Source organism: Micropterus dolomieu, linkage group LG12 (assembly GCF_021292245.1).
Source record: "Micropterus dolomieu isolate WLL.071019.BEF.003 ecotype Adirondacks linkage group LG12, ASM2129224v1, whole genome shotgun sequence".
NCBI lineage: Eukaryota > Metazoa > Chordata > Actinopteri > Centrarchiformes > Centrarchidae > Micropterus > Micropterus dolomieu.
Window position 1 is genome coordinate 30981059 of NC_060161.1, and position 19170 is coordinate 31000228.

At 38.7% G+C, this 19170-nt stretch overlaps 2 protein-coding genes across 2 annotated transcripts in view; one reads left to right on the plus strand and one right to left on the minus strand.

The window, feature by feature from the left end:
* The first annotated feature begins 2158 nt into the window (after positions 1–2158).
* Positions 2159–12591, plus strand: LOC123980347 (macrophage mannose receptor 1-like). Its single transcript, XM_046064690.1, has 9 exons — positions 2159–2303; positions 5322–5558; positions 5654–5753; positions 7835–8070; positions 8963–9220; positions 11169–11426; positions 11773–11778; positions 12259–12338; positions 12455–12591. The coding sequence occupies exons 1-9, from the start codon at positions 2186–2188 to the stop codon at positions 12524–12526; spliced, it is 1365 nt and encodes a 454-aa protein (XP_045920646.1). The 5' UTR covers positions 2159–2185; the 3' UTR covers positions 12527–12591.
* Positions 12592–17269: 4678 nt separating this feature from the next.
* The window catches only part of LOC123980381 (butyrophilin-like protein 8), a 3448-nt gene continuing 1547 nt past the window's right edge, over positions 17270–19170 (minus strand). The window contains exons 2-4 of the mRNA XM_046064742.1: positions 18934–18972; positions 18472–18582; positions 17270–17376 (exon numbers count right to left, since the gene is read on the minus strand). Of these exons, the coding sequence (XP_045920698.1) occupies positions 17312–17376; positions 18472–18582; positions 18934–18972 (215 nt within the window). The 3' untranslated portion in view covers positions 17270–17311. The remainder of the gene's footprint in view (positions 17377–18471; positions 18583–18933; positions 18973–19170) is intronic.

Here is a 19170-nt window from a genome sequence, read left to right on the forward strand (position 1 = left end):
CCAACCGGTCGAGGCAGATGGCCGCCCACCCTGAGCCATGGTTCTGCTCGAGGTTTCTGCCTCTTAAAAGGAAGTTTTTCCTTGCCTCTGTCGCCTAGTGCTTGCTCTTGGTGGGAACTGTTGGGCTTCTGTAAATATCATCACAGAGTACGGTCTAGACCTGCTCTTTCATGAAAAGCGCTGTGAGATAACTGTTGTTGTGATTTGGCGCTATATAAATAAAATTGAATTGAATTGAATTGAATTGAATCACTGCCGCTGTTTAAGCTGACAATTGATGAGAGCTCTCAGGGAACCGGGAAATCTCCCTGTGCTCCCGATGGCCAGTTTGCTAGTTCTTCAATCCATATTTAGTGGCATTTAGCCTTTCATAAACTACATTTTCAAAGCAGTCAAACAACAGTTTGCTTTACTGCTTGCTGCACACAAAGGGAGAGCTGCAACAGGGCGGTCTGGCAGCAACCTGAAAGCACTGACCAAGTTATAGTCATTTAGGGAAGTTGATTTAATAAAAATCTGATGAGTCCTTTATCTAAATTAAGGATTTTTAAAATTTTTGCTTTATTCAAAAATCTCACTAGAAGCTTGTTTCACCGTTAATTCGGCTAAGTGTGATATCACAGGCATCCCATCATGTTGTATGAAATGATTGCAAATGAAATAACTCTGATAAATAGCTCTGTGCTATATAGCATGAGAAGTACACAGGTTGGGTTTGAACATGTCTGCATAGCTGTCTTCTTCAAAACATTTCAAAAAACAATGTGATGACCGTAAACAGGTTTAGCTTTTACTCCCTGATTCTGGCAGCAGGGTTGTGTTTGTCATACAAGAACCTGTTTTTCTTCACTAAATCTTAACTGCACCCATTTCAAAAACGTCAGTACAGCAGGTGAGCACTGTTAATCACAAAACAAATTCTTAGCTTCATTACAAGCAGCACACAGTAAGTGACCATCAGGGAAGTCTGAAGTCTTGTAGTTTTTAAGCAGGAGGAGGTTAAACAGCGGTAAGTAGAATCAACTGTCCCATTTTCTGCAGGGAAATTTATTGGTCATCTATCCACTGACTCACATCCACATGTAACCTCATATAAAAGCTAAGTGGAGTTGGTTGACACATTTTAGTAGAATCTGATTGACATGTATGTTTTAAAATGCATTTTTTTTTCAAAGGTCTAACTCATGGATTACGGGCTGATCCTCCTTGTGCTCACAGGTTGGTGCCTCTTGTTTGATTATTCTGCTGTTTGTTTGAGCTGAGATAATATGCGCTGATTATGTCTGGCTCACGGTCAAGGTGGACAGCAGACAAGCCCCATCCATCCTACATCTATGGCCAATCAAACTAGAGGAAAAATCCAGGGTGGACACTTGATAAGTACCAATAGTAGCAATGGTATTTAAATTAAATATATGAACACATTGTCCTGCACCAGATGCTCCAGTCTGAACAAAGGTAGCATCATCTAATCAAAGCCAGGCCCAGAGAGTTTCAAGGGCAGAATTATTATTATTATTATTATTACCGGGCCCTTCTCTGATGAGATTGAACAATTTACTTTATTTAGATCATTCAGAAGTGCCTATACCAAAGTATTTCTGTGACAAACTGAGAAAAAGAGTAACTTAAAGACAGAAAATACTTAAAATGACAAAAGAAATGTGAGTGGTAAACACTAAACACCAATTTACTGAGGCAGGCTGAACTTGGGTAAAGCTCTAAGACATTAAGTCGAGCATAGCTGTTTATTGTTTCCATACCCTGTAGTCATGAAGGCTGTAGATTATTCACTTAAACTGCACTGTAACTTTTACTGTCCTGTTTAATGCTCTTTTAAAATTTGTATTTCAATGTCTTTTTTTATCATTTCCCTGTTGCTTTTACGTTTTATGGAAAGCACTTTGAATTGCCTTGTGGTTGAAATGTGCTTTACAATTAAACTTGTTTTGCCTTAGAGTGTATCCTGCTAGAATGAAAAATCCCACCAATAAGAAAAATGTATTGCAAAGTCCCACAGTATGGCTGAACCCACCTGCCTATTCATGTTCTAAGTGAAAGAGTCTACATGCTTCACAAAAAAACGTAAGTAATAAAATACTATACATTACTATAATATATATTCTTTGTTTCAGGACTGGTCAATGTTGCCTCTACCCAAACTCGTCAGTTCTACTTTGAGCGTATGCCGCTGAACTGGACTGAAGCTCAGAGCTTCTGCAGAGAGGTCTACACTGACCTGGCCACCATAGAAACCACGAATGACACCATTGCCGTAGTCCACACCACACCGAGCTACACAGGCAAGTTCTCAATATTGGAAACACAGACGGGTTTCTGTGCAACGTCGTCACAGAGATGCAAGAGCAACAAGGGGGCAGAAAGGAGAACCAACACGCGGCATATCTAGCAATAGTGTTGAGCAAATTACTCAAAAATTGTAATGAGTTAAAAGTAACTCATTACAGTATTACTTTACATTTTCCTGGGTATTACAGTTTTTCTCCATTGCTTAAACACTATAAGATGACTTTTTAACAAAAATTTCAACTTAACTTCATTTTTCAAAAAGCACACCCAATTCTCTAAACTCTACACAAAAATCACTTAATTTCTCATTGCCTACACCGTGTGGTCATTGAGAAAGAACTAACATTCAATATTGTTCACTCAATCAGCACAGGTTGAGCTCTGTTAGCACACAGCTACCCAGGTGGAAACACAAAGAGTCGTAATTGATAACACACCAATCAGAAGCTTCAATAGATAAAGAGTCAGAGTCAGTTCATTCAGTTTTGGAACAATGGATCCAGAAAAATCTGAAGGAAGAGCTGTGGGATGCCAGAGAGGAGGAAGAGGAAGATGAGGAGGAGGAAACACAGTATAGGGAGGACTAAGAAGTGAAGGAAGGGGAACAGTAGGAGTTGGAGGAGGAGATGGGATAGGAGGAAGATGAGGAGATGGAGAAGGCGAAGCAGGGGCAGGGAGGTGGAGGAGGAGGTGGATAACGAGAATCTCTGGCCTGTCCCAGATCAAAGACAAGTCGCTGGGGGCAGAATAATTTGTTGTTTGGTGTGTTGAACTGTACAGCACACTAAGGAATACAAAGTGTGTGCAAATGTGCCAATGTATACATTTTGTTATTTCTTTTGTGTTCGTCATGTGAAAATGTTTCTGAGGGGGAGAACCACAATCGACATTACTTAAAACCAGTTTGTGTAGTATTGTTTTGAATTTTTCTCACCAGTGTGTAAGACTGTGTTGTAGTTTGTGTGTCATGTCTGAGGGCAAAGTTTGGTTTTTGAGCAAGATTGAATGGTTTTGAGTGGAGAGCTAAATTTTGTCCTGAAAATGGGATGTTTGGGGAACTGGGTGAGAAGTTGTGGATTTGTGTTTAGAGTTTCGACAAAAAGAGGCATCATTTTAAGAAATTTGTTTTAGCAATCGAGAAAAACTGTGATGGTAGGCAAACTAGTTATGTTACTTGTTACGTTACTATTACCTTCAAAGCCCCACACCACCCCATCCCTAATAGTGAAAACCTGTTCAGCAGCTCATTTCCTGGAACAGTAATTAACCTGAGGCAGAGCCAATCCTGATCTCCTTGGGCCCGTCCTACCTGATGTGTGAGCAATGTAAACAATTTGCCATTGCCACACAATCACAAGTAACACTGCAATGCTCTCACTACAATCCTAAGAAGCCTGAATGGAAACCTCTTCTAGAAAAGTCCAGTGCTGGTTTGAACTGACCTCTGCGCACTAACTCAGTCTTCATAAAGTCTGCTGGGTCATTTGGTGGCACAGCAACGGTTCAATTAGCGTCTAAGCTGCTTGTATATGATACTGGCTCTACATATCTGGCTGAGGCTGCCTGTGTTTCACCTGGGCCACTGTGACATGCTAAAGACGTCTGGACTGGCTCTGTGCTGGCACTGGATTTGGATCAACTGTGCTTGTGCTGATGATCCAACATCTGCTGACAAACTTCAGCATAACAATACTTGTGAGATATTAATGTTATCAGCTGCTTCAGGCCCATTCAAACTGGCTCCTCAGGACTGCTTTAATACATTTTCAAAAGAAAAGACTATTTATGATATGATATGTGATGCTTATAATTTACTAAGAGATGTGCATATTGCCCTGTCTGCTCTACTAATCAATATTTAAATAATATCTTGCAATAATCTAGAGTTGTAAAGTTGAGAGACAGATAATCACTGTCTTGTTTGAAAATGATGTGCGCCTATGGGGAGTGCCATCACATATGTGTATTGTCTGGACTGGTCAGCACCATAGACTGTATATCTCAGCACAGCACCATGGTAAAGTTAGTTTTAAGTTGGATATTCGACAGACGTTCTCAGGATCCAGTGGCGTCTTCTTACTCAGTTCACCCAGTGTTGGTAGTATGAGGGCGGTTAGCTAATTGCTGGTGGATGGCTTATGGACCGTCAATAAATTACTATTGTTATAACAGTGATATGTGGTAAAATCATCATTTGTTTCAATAGCTTCCATGTCAAGTCATTCAGGGACTCCAAAGCTATGCAGAATTGCAGTACTGAGCGTATAGGACGGTCCAACCAGCAGAACTGAAAACACTGCAGCCTCTCAGACCTGATGAGGCTGTACAGTAGGCTAAAGATATATTTAAAAATAATATAAATCAAAGTAAGTCTCCCCCGACTTTCTAAGTAATAGCATATTCATAACAGCAGCAAGGAGTAGCCTATGATTTTTACAGAACAATGTTTCTTAGCACTGACTTAAATAAAAAAATAAAGCGACTTTTCATCTAACGACACTGTTTTGCAGCTGCATTTGTAAGTTCAGTGATTCTTCAGTGATTCAGTGATTTCAGTGATTTTACAAAACACAAAAGTTGCCTTACACCAGCCTCTCCTGCCGAGTGGATGCTTCACTGGCATTAGCAGCCGCAGTTTCTTTCTACAGGCTAAGTTTCACGTTGCTGTGCTGCTTTAGCAGATCCTACTCTGAAATGACAGTTTATTATTGAGTCAACAAAATTTAAAAGCAATGCGATATCCACATTGATTGCAGTGGTTGACTACAGTCTTCTGACCGGCTACCAAAGCAGTTTTGCCCGCTGACTATCCAGTAGTGTTTGTATACTGTATGTAGTGTAAACTCTATGTACAATCATGCACATACACAACAGCCATGTGTTTAGCCTACTATATTAAGATACAATTATAAGATATGATTATGTGAAATGTGAAAGAAAAGGCCTTCAAAGAAAAATAGAGGAGACACAAAATTCCAGCTATTTCATATAATGAACATCTTTTTGAACAGGCAAGGCTTGGATAGGCCTCTATAACTACACCTGGAGATGGTCCCTGAATGACAGCAGCTTGTACGGTGAAGGAGAGGCAGCGTTCACAAACTGGTTTCCAGGACATCCCTATAATCCTAATGGACAACAGAACTGTGTGGTGTTTGTAAACTATTACTTTTACTATCGAAATCGCAATACTGGAAATTGGTTTGTCGACTATTGCAGCAACGACCGACCCTTTCTGTGCCACATCGGTGAGTTTTCTTATAGCGTAAGTATTAACAAAGGGCTGAATAGATCTTCTACATGGCACATTGTTAATAACTTCTGTTTATCAATGTATTTTCAGGTACGGTCAATGGCACATCATCCTATGTAAAGATCGACACACCTTTGAATTGGACCGAAGCTCAGAGATTCTGCAGGCAGAATTATGCTGATCTAGCGAGGTACAGTGTGAACTAATGAAGGCACCAACACATACAATTACTATATATGTCAGACGTTGAATGTCTTTGGAGCAACCAGGGGTAAAGTGTCTCAGTGGGAATCGAACCCAGGTCTCCCACACCAAGTCAAGTCAAGTCATTTTATTTATATAGCTTTCAAAACCAGGGCTACAAGGTGCTTTACAGGGGTGGAGATAGCACAAGAAAAACAAATCTATGAAAACAAAATCTGGTACAGAGTATAAAAGAAGCATTAAAAGAGCATACAATGCTCAATAAAAAAATTAAATAATAAAAACAAAACTATTCCAAGGCAAATTAAATCTAAAATTGCAAAACTAGTGAGCATGATAACTCACCAAAGGCATGTGTCTTATCCAATAATAATAATAATACATTTTAATTATAGGTACCTTTCTGAACACTCAAGGTCACCTCACAAAACATAATAAAACAGTACAACAATAATCGATAAAATTGACAACTAAAATTACAGTGAATAACATGAAATAGTACACAAAATCAGGGTACAAAACAACTGTAAACAAAGATTGAGAAAGAGTGATCACGTGGGATATGCCACTTTAAAAAGATGTGTTTTCAGACGGGATTTAAAAATGGAAAGTGAGTCAATGTTGCGGATGTCTGGTGGTAGAGAGTTCCAGAGATGAGGGGCAGAGCGGCTGAAGGCTCTGAACCCCATGGTGGTCAAACGAGCCGGAGGTACAGTGAGGTGAATAGAAAAAGAGTACGGTGATAAGAGTACGGGTGGGTTTGTTAATATGAAGGAGGTTAGTGAGGTACAGAGGAGCGAGGTTATGAATGGCCTTGAAGGTCAGGAGCAGAGTTTTGAAATCAATATGGTATTTAACTGGGAGCCAATGAAGCTGCTGAAGGTAATATGATTAATGCTGAAGGTAATATGATTAATAGAAGGACTTCTGGTGATGATGCGGGCAGCAGAGTTCTGAACAAATTGAAGTTTATGTATGGATTTGAGAGGAAGACCAACAAGAAGAGTATTACAATAATCAATGCAGGATGTGGCCAGTGTGTGAACGAGAATGGCTGTACTAGTGCGTGAGAGAGACGGTCGGAGCTGATTAATGTTACATAAATGGAACTATGCAGACCAAGTGATATTATTAATGTGAGCTTGAAATTAAAGTGTGCTGTCGAGGATCACCAGACTCTTGACCTGAGGGGAGGGGGAAACTCTGGAGATGTCAATGGTAAGAGAAAAACTGTCAGATTTAGTCAAAGTGGATTTGGTGCCAATATTGACAACCTCAGTTTTGTCACTGTTAAGTTTGAGGAAGTTGCAAGAGGATTTGATTTCCATTAGGCAATCAGAGAGGGAGGTGGTTGGGAGAGATGTGGTAGGTTTGGTGAACAGGTAGAGGTGGGTGTCATCCGCATAGCAGTGGAAATGAATGTTAAATTTATGAAAGATATGGCCAAGAGGAAGCAGATAGATGATGAACAGAAGGGGCTCCAGGGACACCAGTAGTGACAGGGAATAGCTCTGATTTGAAATGTTTGAGTTGAATGAACTGAGTTCATGAACTGAGTGATCCACTGCGTTAACGCCGGTCCAAATGGATTGGAAAATCTGTCTGTTGCATTTGACCATTTTGGTCATTTGAATCCTTCCCTTCCTTTGTCTGTTCATTTCTTATTTTTAATTGCTTTAGTTATACTTAAGTGATCTATTTTTCATCTTTAGTTTTATGACTGTACAGCACTTGAGCTGATTAGTATGATGTTGATGATGATGATCATCATCATTGTGATGATTACAAGCAGGATAATTGATAGAAGTAGAGTACGGATAGAAAACCTCAATTGGAAGGTGATTATGTTGCACTGATTTTAAGATGTTGATTAACAGTTACGTTGTCCAGGTGGCTCAACATGTTACCAAATCCTTAAATAATCACATATGGTACAATATTAAATTTCCCAACAATTACTAACAATGCACGGCAGTGTCTAATTTGTTTTGTCATGTGTTTTACCTCTTCAGTTACAGTTATACTCAACCTTCTCTTGATGTGTATGTGTTACTGTTTCTCTTGCAGTATACGAAATCAAGCAGAAAATGACCTCGTCACAAACCTGACAATTGGGGAGAATGTGTGGATTGGTCTGCACTGGGAGCAACTGTGGTCTGATGGGAGCACCTCTCTGTTTCAAAACTGGGCCAGTGGGTCACCAGTCAGCACAGAGCAGTGTGTCACCACAGAGTTCAGTAACTCAAGACAGTGGTCAGATGCTAACTGCTCCCTCACTCTCCCGTTCATCTGTTACACAACAAGTAATGCATTTTATCTCTTCTCACATAAGGCAGTTTATGTTATAACGGAAGCCCTAAACGGCCATTGATTCAAATATATTTATTACTCCGGTTTCCAATCTTGAGATAATTATCCTGTTATCACGGGAAAACGGAATTTAAAAAAAGTTGTAAGTGGCACATTATTTGAAATCACATTCCTAAAGAAATGACTTTCTTGTCTGTGAAGATGTTCCAAATAAAAGAAATAAAAGTCTGGTACTGAAATGAATATATCAGAACAAGAAAAACACAACTGCTGCAACAACAAAACATTGACCTATAGCTACTATAAAGTAGATTGTTCATACTGAAATGTTTTTTTATCAGTATGATAATGTTTAAAGTGAGAAATGAAGTAGATTGAATGTATTCTACGATAGTAAATAAAAGAACTGATTTACAAGTGGTTGTGGTGGATCGTCATTTGGAATAACAATTATGGCGAGAAGAAAGTAGAGAAGTACATTAAATGTGTTGCATCAAACAGCTGATGGATTAAAAGAATCTTGTTAGATGTGTTAAATGTGCTGGTTCTTTACTTTAATTCAAGTACTGCATTGGCCAACACATTAAACTCCTTTATTTACGCATAGTCATCCAAATTCAAATCCAATAAATATTGAATTCTTTATTTATTGTTCACAACATCTCTAGTCAAACACACATTGTGATGTGGTTAGATATGAAATGTGAGTCAAACATTTTTGCTAAAACATAAATAAATCTTAAGTCTTAAATAATCTCTCACAGCCTCCGTTTTGTTTTCTTAACAATGGGAAACAAAATGGAGCAACCTTAACAGTCAGATGAATCATTTTTGACGCAAAGTAGTTTGTTGATAAGTAAATTCACTTCTCTTCTTCTGTGTCAGCTCCTCCAAAAACAGAAGACTTCAGATCTATTGGACAAGATGAGACCAGCATCACTCTGCAGTGGAATAAAGTGAACAACAGCTTCAGCTTTATTCTCCAGTTTAACGGTGCAGAGATCAACATCCCTGCAGCAAATGGAGATGGACCAGTAACTCACACAGTCTCATCTCTCACTGCTGCAACTAAATACACGTTCACTCTCTTCTCTGTGTTTGAGAACGTCAGAAGCAGTGGTGTAAACGTTACTGCAGTTACCGGTAATATATGTCACTTTCTATGCTTTGTATCTGCTTAGCTATCCATCATCCAGTGTAAAACTAAGGTATGTTCACACTGAAAGCGAAGATAATATTCGCCTCACTTTATTCGAGAGTTTGACCCCTGGACATTTTGAGTGTTCACACACAACATAAGCAAATAAACACAACCCACTACAGCTATGAACCCTAAGTAAACATTTTGCTGTGATTTTATTGCAATAAAGGGATCAAACTGATGCTGAGATAACTACAATATGATGCAGATTTGTTAAACATATGAATTCATGCTTTGTCAGGTCTGTCAGCAGGACAGCAGCTTTTAAAATGTTTGTTTTCTGAATGGAGTTCGGTCAGGGCTATGCTATGCTAACTTGGTCACCGTAAAGTACAACAATAGCTGGAATAAAGTTACAGACACACATTGTCTGAGCTCACCAGGTAGTTCAACTTCCTCGCTTTCTTTTCTCCCAGCAATGTCAAGCTTTGTCCGGCTTATATATAAATATGAAGTAGTGGTCCAACAGAGCTCTGGGTGCCATCCGACGCTAACAACCACAGTGGAACCGGATGCGTATGTATAAACGCGCTCAACTCACTTCCCTGTAGCTGGCTGGTTCAATCAACCCCTCGACTCTGCGTTGTGTATGTGAAATGATGAGTACGAGGCGTTTATCTCTCAATGCAGCCGTTTATTATCTGGAAAGGAAGAGAATATGTACTGGTCAGTCATACAGTTGGCTCACTTCAGGCAGCTCACACACAGCACACTACAAAAGAACGGCAAGTTGTTTTAGCACTGATGCCAGCTAGTTTAGAAGATGCATTTTATCGTTACTTAAACACTTTAGCGCTTTAAAAGTACAACAACCCACTCATAACTTGTCTTATCAACCTTTCCATAAGTTACAGTGCACATGTGTTCATGTAGTTCATATTAACAGGCATAATACTCAATATTTGTACACAGCAACTCACCTTGCGCACGTCTCTCGTGAACTAACAACATTACAGGCGTGTTAGTAGTATTTACCTACTATGTCTGAGAGAGGGCGCCCTGGTGCCAATAAATCCCCACAGATACATGGATAATAAATGAATGACTTAGAGCAAGTGGAATAATATATTACATAAACTCTGTTATACACGGAAGCTAGCTGCTGAGCAGCGCTAGTGAAAATGAATCAAGTTGTAATCCCAAAAACTAAAGTAAAAAGTTAATTTAATAAAAGCAGCAACTGGGGCAGCTGGGGCTCAGGAGGTAGAGCGGGTTGGCCGTTAATCGGAAGGTCGGCTGTTCAATCCCCGGCTCCCCCAGGCAAAGTGTCCTTGGGCAATATACTGAACCCCAAAATTGGCGGAATACACACAGTGTATGAATGTGTGTGAATAGTAAATGCAGATGTAGGCTAAAAGCGCTTTGAGTGGTCGAAAAGACATGAAAGGCGCTATACAAATACAGAGCATTTACATCTGAGCTCCTCCCGTGACTAAACGGCGTAGTTGTCAGAGAAAAACCCAGACCGACTACGGGTGTTTATTTGTCCAAAAGCTGCAGCGCTGCTCCCCATACACTTCCCTGTTCTTTAGTAGCTCTCCGTCGGCCAGCAGATTTTCAATCGCCCGCTCTGCCTGGCCCTCTCCACACAACACTCTGAAGCCGCCGGAGACATTTGGACAATCTCACCGCTGATAGGCTTTTGCAACATCGCGTCAAGCGAATTTGAAGTTGAAAAATTTGAACTTGTATTTTTACTTTGTATGTAATCAAGCCGCCCAAAACGATCGTGATCCAGAAAAAAAAACATCCTTAGTAACACAAGCAAGTGTATTACTTGCTCTGTCCCTAACAGACAGCAACAGAAACAAAATGAACTATGTTTCACTGCATTGTCACTTTTACTGACAGCAGTTTCTTATACATTTTTCACTGCTCTTTTTTTCTCAGCTCCTCCAGACGCAGACAACTTCAGAGCAACTGCACAAGAAGAGACCAGCATCACTCTGCAGTGGAATAAAGTGAACAGCAGCTTCAGCTTTATTCTCCAGGTTAACGGTGCAGAGATCGACATCCCTGCACCAGATGGACATGGACCAGTAACTTACACTGTGTCATCGCTCACTGCTGAAACTACATACACGTTCACTCTCTTCTCTGTGTTTGAGGACGTCAGAAGCAGTGGAGTAACCATAACTGCAGTCACAAGTAAGATGTTTGACTTTCATTAATGTGTATTTAACCAGGCATGACATTTTCATCTTCCAACTGATGAAACTACTGGACAGCTATTAGCACTTAGCAGTAGTGGTAGCTAAATGACTAAATGTAATAACTTTAGCTCATTATTCCTTGTCATTTTTACTTGTTTTGCTTTTTGTATAAATCAAAAATGTGTTTCAATTTTGGTTATGATATATCATACAACTGAAGTTTGTCTTTGACTTTCAAAAGACATTAACAAATTATCAACTCACCTGAAAATATTCTTTTTTTTCCATGTAAACAAACCCCATCTTTCCAAAACCTCTGACTCTGCGTTCTACAACAAAAGAGCCTTGTAAGTATATGCATCTGTTTCATTCATTACATGGTCTGATCCTTTGCCTTGAGTGTCCAACTCATAATTGTATTTTCATCAGCGTGGTTGTAAAGTTTTTTTTGTCTCTTCTTTGTTTTTTATTATTTACTGTGTTTACTTCAACTGTTGCTCAAACAGAAACTGTTTATCCTGTTCAAATAAAACCAGGGAATAAATTAGTTAAACAAATTTACAATTTTATAAATACACAAACAACTATAATTTCACAAATGTTAATATTATTGTGTACAGAAATAAAATGTGAGACTTTTTTTGATGTTTGTTTCATAAAGTTTTTTTTGTTACATATGTAAACACAATAACTAAAAGCATAAACGGATTCAAAGACAGTATTTATGGTTGTTATTTTTCAAATGATTTTGAAAATTGATCTTTATTAAAGGAATCAATTATCACGTGTATTATTTCATGTAACTTAGTGTGGATTTATGTCAACAGATTATGTTCTTGCCATGAACATAAACTTAGAGGCATCTACTCTGCTGTCAGACTCGGACTTGCTGAGTTTGTTGGAGGAGGTAAGACATTATTTTCGCTGTCATGACTTGTTTTTTATTCACTTTCAAATCAAATAATCTACTAATTATTTTGTTCATTATTAAAAATTTTTCTGTGTGTTTTTTATTTAATAAAGGTCTTCAGACGATTCAGTTTGTCGCCACAGTTGTCCTTCAAAGTGTTGAGACGTGCGATCAGAACAAGATGAAATGAAGGAGAATAAATACGCAATACAAACTCTTTTTATTCAAGTTATTTAGACTTCACACTTTGAAATGTTTTCCTTGAAGCAAATCAAAAAAACTAATGAGAGGAATGACATTTTATCACATTCCCCTGAAATGTAATTTGTCCTAATTATTCTGTTTTGTATTTACATATACTAGTACTAGTACTCTACTGTTCTGAGGATAATTTGCAGTATGTATTGTTATTATAGCTTAAAGATTTCTTCCAGAGATGTTTTAAGACAAAGTATTCTTTCAATAATAGATAGAAATAATAGATGTGTAAATTTCTGATACGTTTTTCCAACAAATACTGTTCAATGAAATTGTTAAAAATCAGTTCCTTCTCTCACATGAATAAAATCCAGAATCTGTGAAAATGCAGATGTTTTTCATTTGGGAAGTTTAACTGCTGGACACAAGAAGTCTCCTGCATATTGGACCTGAATTGGTTTATGCACTAGTTGTGAACTTAATGATATATTAGTGATATAAAATCATGCTGACACCTCAACATGTTAAACTCAGATAGGAGGCGAGTACGGACACTCTGCTTCTTCTTCTGCACAGTGAAGCTCAGGTAAACAATGTATTTAAACAATGTATGCCATCCAATTTTCACTATCCAAAGCCTTCAGGAAAATTTAAAGCAGGTCGGGAAAGCAAGGAGGTCTTCTCTGCTCTGTTTAATTCCATGGAGATAAGTCAGGCTGAGCTGGTGAAGGTGATCCAGAGGAAGCAGGCAGCAGTAGATTAGAGGGCACAGAGGCTCATTTCAGAGCTGGAGCAGGAAATCACTGAGCTGGAGAGACGGAGAAGTGAGACGGAGCAACTTTCTCACCCTGAGGACCATCTCCATCTTCTGCAGGTGAGTTGGAGCAGTTGAGTAAGAGATTTGATATTTTCTGGTCAGACAGGAAGAAATCCACAGTAGAAACAGAGATGCCAAAAAGTATTTTAAAAAAGGAAATCCCAAACTGAAGAGAAGTTAGTTAGCTAGTTAGTAGATTTTATTATTTATTTGAACGATAATAACAAGTTGATCTTGTTACTACTTTTATGTAAATTTTAGACTAAGATCAGAGTCAACTATAATGGCTAGAGGGTCACCAGGACAGGCTTGAGCATCTGCCCCCCTTGATGTCCAAAGTGCCCTTCTGTCAAGGCAAAATTTCAGTATTTTGTTTGTGAAGGCCTGTCCAATCTAACTATTAGTAAAATACATGAACAATAATTTAGCCGTAAATAAAATGACTCAGCAGCAACTGTTCCCTGTAAGTTCTGTTAGCCCACAATGTTATAAAGCTAGAGTTCAGGATTCCCTACAGTCTCACGATAAGATCACAGGGGCCACGTAGATTTTGAATAATGACAATGTCCTACAAAGAGTTTACTATAACAGCTTTTCTGAATTATACTGTATAACAGAGAAGGAAAATCATTAAGGTTTACTCAGGAGCACCTTTTACAGAAGAAACAGAATGCTTGTTTGTTTAATAACAGTTTAATATAATTTGAAGGGCCATTTGTGCCATTTACAGCCACACCACACTGGGCACGCCCGATCTCATCTGATCTGGGAGACTAAGCTGACGCCTGGATTCTTACCCAAGAAGGAGTGCCCGGGTCCTGTGCCATGGACTTCCAGCTCGACAAGGACCTTTCCCTAAATGTCTACACTGGAATGAGCTCCTGCAAACACGGAGCATTAACAGCGCTGTTGATAGAAAACAACTCTCTGTCTGAGCGGAACTAAGTGTTTCATCACACTCAGTAATGAAATACATGCATTTCATACAGGCTACATTTTAAATTCACAGATTGTTGTGTTCTATGAAAATAGCAATTCACAATGTATTAAGTTTACAGTATAAAGTTTGGGTCTACTTTTATGATGCATAAATTATTCCGTATTTATCGATGCTGTGACTGTGACATTTAGTTTGTCTTTTTTAGTCAGACCTTGTTGGTGCAGCAAGTGCATAAATAAACCAGCTACTTTATACACACACTTTATACTCAGACAGCTACAGTTACATTCAGAGGTTTTACTTATATTGTGCCTCTCTCATTATAACGCTGGCAAGTACAGCACCTTTAAATATGACCTCAGTAATAAACAAACAATTAAGTGAACACTTCTGGACAATAAAACTAAACATTTAGAATAATATTTCATTAAGTATTGTGTTTGCTTACATTCAAGTTGTTTCTATTAAATGTCTGTATTGTAAATACTGTTTTCAAGTTGCTGGTCTTCCAACAGTAGATGGCAGTCCTGAACAGGCATCTTATATAGTTTCATTTCATAAATATGAAACCTGCTGGTAGGAATAATTGTATGTTAAGATGGATCAAAAAAGGATTGACTGGGCCTTTAGGTCTCATTTGTGATTTATTTATGTCATTGTTCAGCTCCAAATGTCTCCTCTGGGAGGATTTTTGTTAAAAAAAACAACAAAAAATGATAAACTTTCACAATTTTCAGTCAAAACCAAGAAGAGCCTTCAACATCTGTGAGTGAACATACATTTATTCACAGCTGGATTATCCAGCATCATGCTGTCGCTTATCAAAACATCAGGATGAGACAACACATGGAGTAAAATGTATGCTTATTGATTGATTGATTGATTGATTGATTGATTGAGTGAATTAATAGAATTAGTTGATTTATCTATTTAATTATACTGAGCACATTTGTGCTAGGATGATGAACCCTTTTGATTTATCCTTTATTTTTCCCTTCAGAGACTCATCTAGCATTATTTTGATTGTTCCATCATGATTTTTGTATCGTAGGGTGTAATTAAGATTAACATACATTCAGTACTCTTTCATAAATCACTTGCTTTAAAACAGGAGTTTCAAATTCTGACACTGTGGGCTCTGACAAAATCAAAACAACTGTGCCCCCATTCTCCTCCCAAACAATCTTAATAACAATAATAGATAATAATAAAACATGTTTATAGTTTTATTATGACATGGTTTATAGTTTTATTATGACATGGCGACAAACTAGATTTTTTTTACGCCAGCTTCAATGTTAACAAAATAGTTTGTGTTTTTTTTTATTTTGTTGTACAAACTAGCTGAGACTATAAATGCTGTTGTCCATAATATCTACTTAAATAAACATTAAATAAAGAAATAGATGCAGTAGAACTCAAAAAGTGCTGTAAACATAGTTTGAGGTGTAAAATCAGTAGAGTTTCCCTTTAGGATAATACTTTTTCCAGACTTTACAGTCTTTAACTTTCACCAACCAATAACTACCGAGCGAATCATATAATCCAGCCAATCATAGCAGACCACCTGCACCATAACAGGTCCACAGAGACAGAGAGATCCAGCACATCATACATAACAGAAGTCCATATCAACACAATCCTGTTGTACATTGACAAAGTGTCCTATTAATGTAGAAATATACAAACTGTGCCCTCATGAAGGAGTTTAAGTAATTTCCATATAAAAACACAACAATATAAATACACCTACTTTAAAGGGGCTATATGTAAGTTTGTCAAAGAAATTACTTATTAATAAATGAAATTTTCATTGCCTTATTGTCAATGGGCTCAAAACTCACTTAGGAATGAAGCGCACGCCTGTTTTCTCCGTTGCTTGCATCAGCCACTATTCTGCTTTTAATGTGAGGTCTCGGGGTCGGACTCAGCTCTGTGCGCGCTCCCAAGCCTCTCAGACTACACAGCAGCTAACGACATGCAGTCCACTCACACTACAGTAAAGTTACTTACTGCGGTCTAACAGTTATAAAGTGTGACACAATCTCCTTATAATATTCAGTCCAGCTCATTACTCGTTTCGTTATCATCCAATACATGTAGCTGTGCTGACATTGCTGAGCCTCCAGTGACAGATACACAGCTGGTAAAGTCAGTTACTGAAAGCAGCAGGCGAGCTCACAATGTAACACGTCGGATAAATGCAGTAAATGTACCATGATCAGCTAATGAGCATGGATTAGTTCAACCTGCAGCTGATAAAACTAGTACTGCAACGTTGCAGTGGGACTTTACCTGAGTTTCCACCATGTTGTGTGAATCTCCCTGCCTGTCTATAGCCGCTCTCACTTTGCCTTTTTCCGGGAATATTTTGCCGATATGCCGGTGTCTCACTGTGCTGAATGAAAAGTACGGAGCCGGTGTTGATCTGCGTCTGAGACGGGAGCGTTCAAGTAACAGAGCCTGAACATGTCTTAGTGAAAAGCCACAGCCTGCGTGCTGGTGCTCCTGTGTTTATTGCAGGATTTCTGTATGAAAGCGGTTGTGTTTTGGATTATGCTCGCTCATGAGTTCAAGCGAGCACACGTACGAGCACACGCCTGGTTGTAATCTTAAAACCGTACTGCCAGTGGCTGCTGGAAACTCCATAATGCCCCTTTAATGTAAAGTAGTTTTTGTTCAGTCTTGCAAACTACCGGAGTCTATAAATGCAAGTGGCACTGGTTAATGGTGTTGACTTGTCACTATAAAAATAAACATTAAATAAAAGTGTAAACATACCTTGATGTATAAAATCAGTGGAATTTCCCTTTAGGAGAATACTTTGTCTGAACAATAGGCTACAACATTTACATCAAATATAAGAGAATTTAACTTTGTAGCTCCTGCAAAACCAGGAGCGTTTCCCAGAAACTAACTTGTGAAGTCACCTGATAAATCTCTGGATGGAATAAAAAACAGTGCAAAACCAAGTACTACTGTAGCCAGAGCTTCTTAAAAGTGTTCCAGATGTTGTCACGTAGACATACACCCCTCCATACATGCCTCCAAACACAATCCTGTACATTCACACGCAGAACCTAAACAACAAAACAAGTCATGTGTTAGTACATTTCAAAACGACTGGTGAGTATTTTCTCTTCCCACTCTAGTTAACGTATGGTTAAGTTTAGCTAACTACACTATACTGTATCTACTTGATCGAGACTCTACAGTATGTGATACCCTGGCAGCAGCTGCTTCAAATAAATGGCAGGTTATTTAAGCCTTTAAAGAAGCTGCAGGGAAAGAAAATTTGAAATGTCACAAAGTGAAAGTTAACAGTGGTTCAGAAGCCTTTTTGTTCATAATTAGGAATTCAAAGACGTTTGTGTTTCTCAAGTTTTTCTCTAATGTTTCTGCTAATGCGGTATAATGAATAATGTGACACTGTCATCTGATGCGAAAAATGCTTTTCTACGTTTGAAGAAACTCCCCACATCCATCATTTGTCTTATGACCAATAGGTCCACTCCCCCAATTAACTTTTGAGCTCCATCTTTATGTAACATTAAGCCCCCCACATACTTGCTTTTTAACAATGCATGGGCGTAGACAGGCGTCGGTGACACAAACGGCATTGTTCACATACTTGCCTGCGTACTTTGCGTGTACCTGGAGGATTAAACGTGAATCCACTAGGGGGCAGATCAGGGCCGGATCATTCCTCACCGACACCAGATTATCTTCCATGACAACCTCTGAATTTGCACATCGTAAATAAACCAAACAATGCAAATCTCGAGGAGGTTGAGATTTTAATGAGACATCATAATGATGAATTGCGGACTAGCTCCAGGTGTTTTATTGTAAACATCTCACCATAAATCTTTTTAAAGTCTGCTGCTGACCTTCTTCTTTTGCCACCAGGGCTGGTGTGTGGAACAGGAGATCGCAGCTGACCTCCCCCCACGTTCATGTGCTGAATAGCATCTCGCAGACGCGTAGCGTTAATTTCTGGGGACGTGCACAACCTACGCTTCAAAGGAACGCAGGATAAGCGTGGCAGCCATCTTGCGTATGCGTTTGCGTTGTTAAAAGCAAGTATGTCCAGGGCTTTAGAGATTTTGTTTCTCTACAAACACTTTCAAATGCAAATTTAAAATGGGAAACTTGAGGAGAGATTAATGACTTACCGGTGACACAGTTCACTCCACCTACTGTGCTAATGACAAAGCAAAAAATGGCAATGAGGATGACAATCACAGTGATAATGCCAGCGTAACTGCCTATGCTACTGTCCTGACCTGAAAGAGAAGAGGAAAGATCTCACAGCACAGTCAAACCCGATGAGAGAAGAGAGGTTTTGATAATGTTAGTGAGCTTAACACAGCGAGTGCAGCGAATGATGCAGCAAAGGCTTTTTTCCTGTGGGTCCACATTTTACACCTTAGTGAGGACGTTAGCACTTGCTAACATTCAGAAAACAAATCTCTACTCAGCCAAACTTCAGCCTCACAAAGCTGCAAGTATGGCTGTATCTAGGCTTTAGTCCTAAACATTCTGATAAGATATTTAAAAAGTAAAGTTTTCTCTGCTATGACTTTTTCTGTATTTAACCAGATCTTTGTCTTTCTTAATTTTAGCTTCTTACTTACTGAAAGCTGCGTGTTGCTCTTGAGTGTTGTTTGTATTTTCTGCAGAAAAATAGAAATAAATATTAAAACACTTCATTTTCTAACACGTTTTCCTACTTATCTGCTTTACAGCTGCTATTTGATACTAGTGAAATTTACACTGTAGAATCTGAATCCTGATCTTCAGTGAACTTACCAACAGTGAGGTTAACATAACAACTCTTGTGCACTTTTTCAGTGTGAAAGGAGCATCTGTAT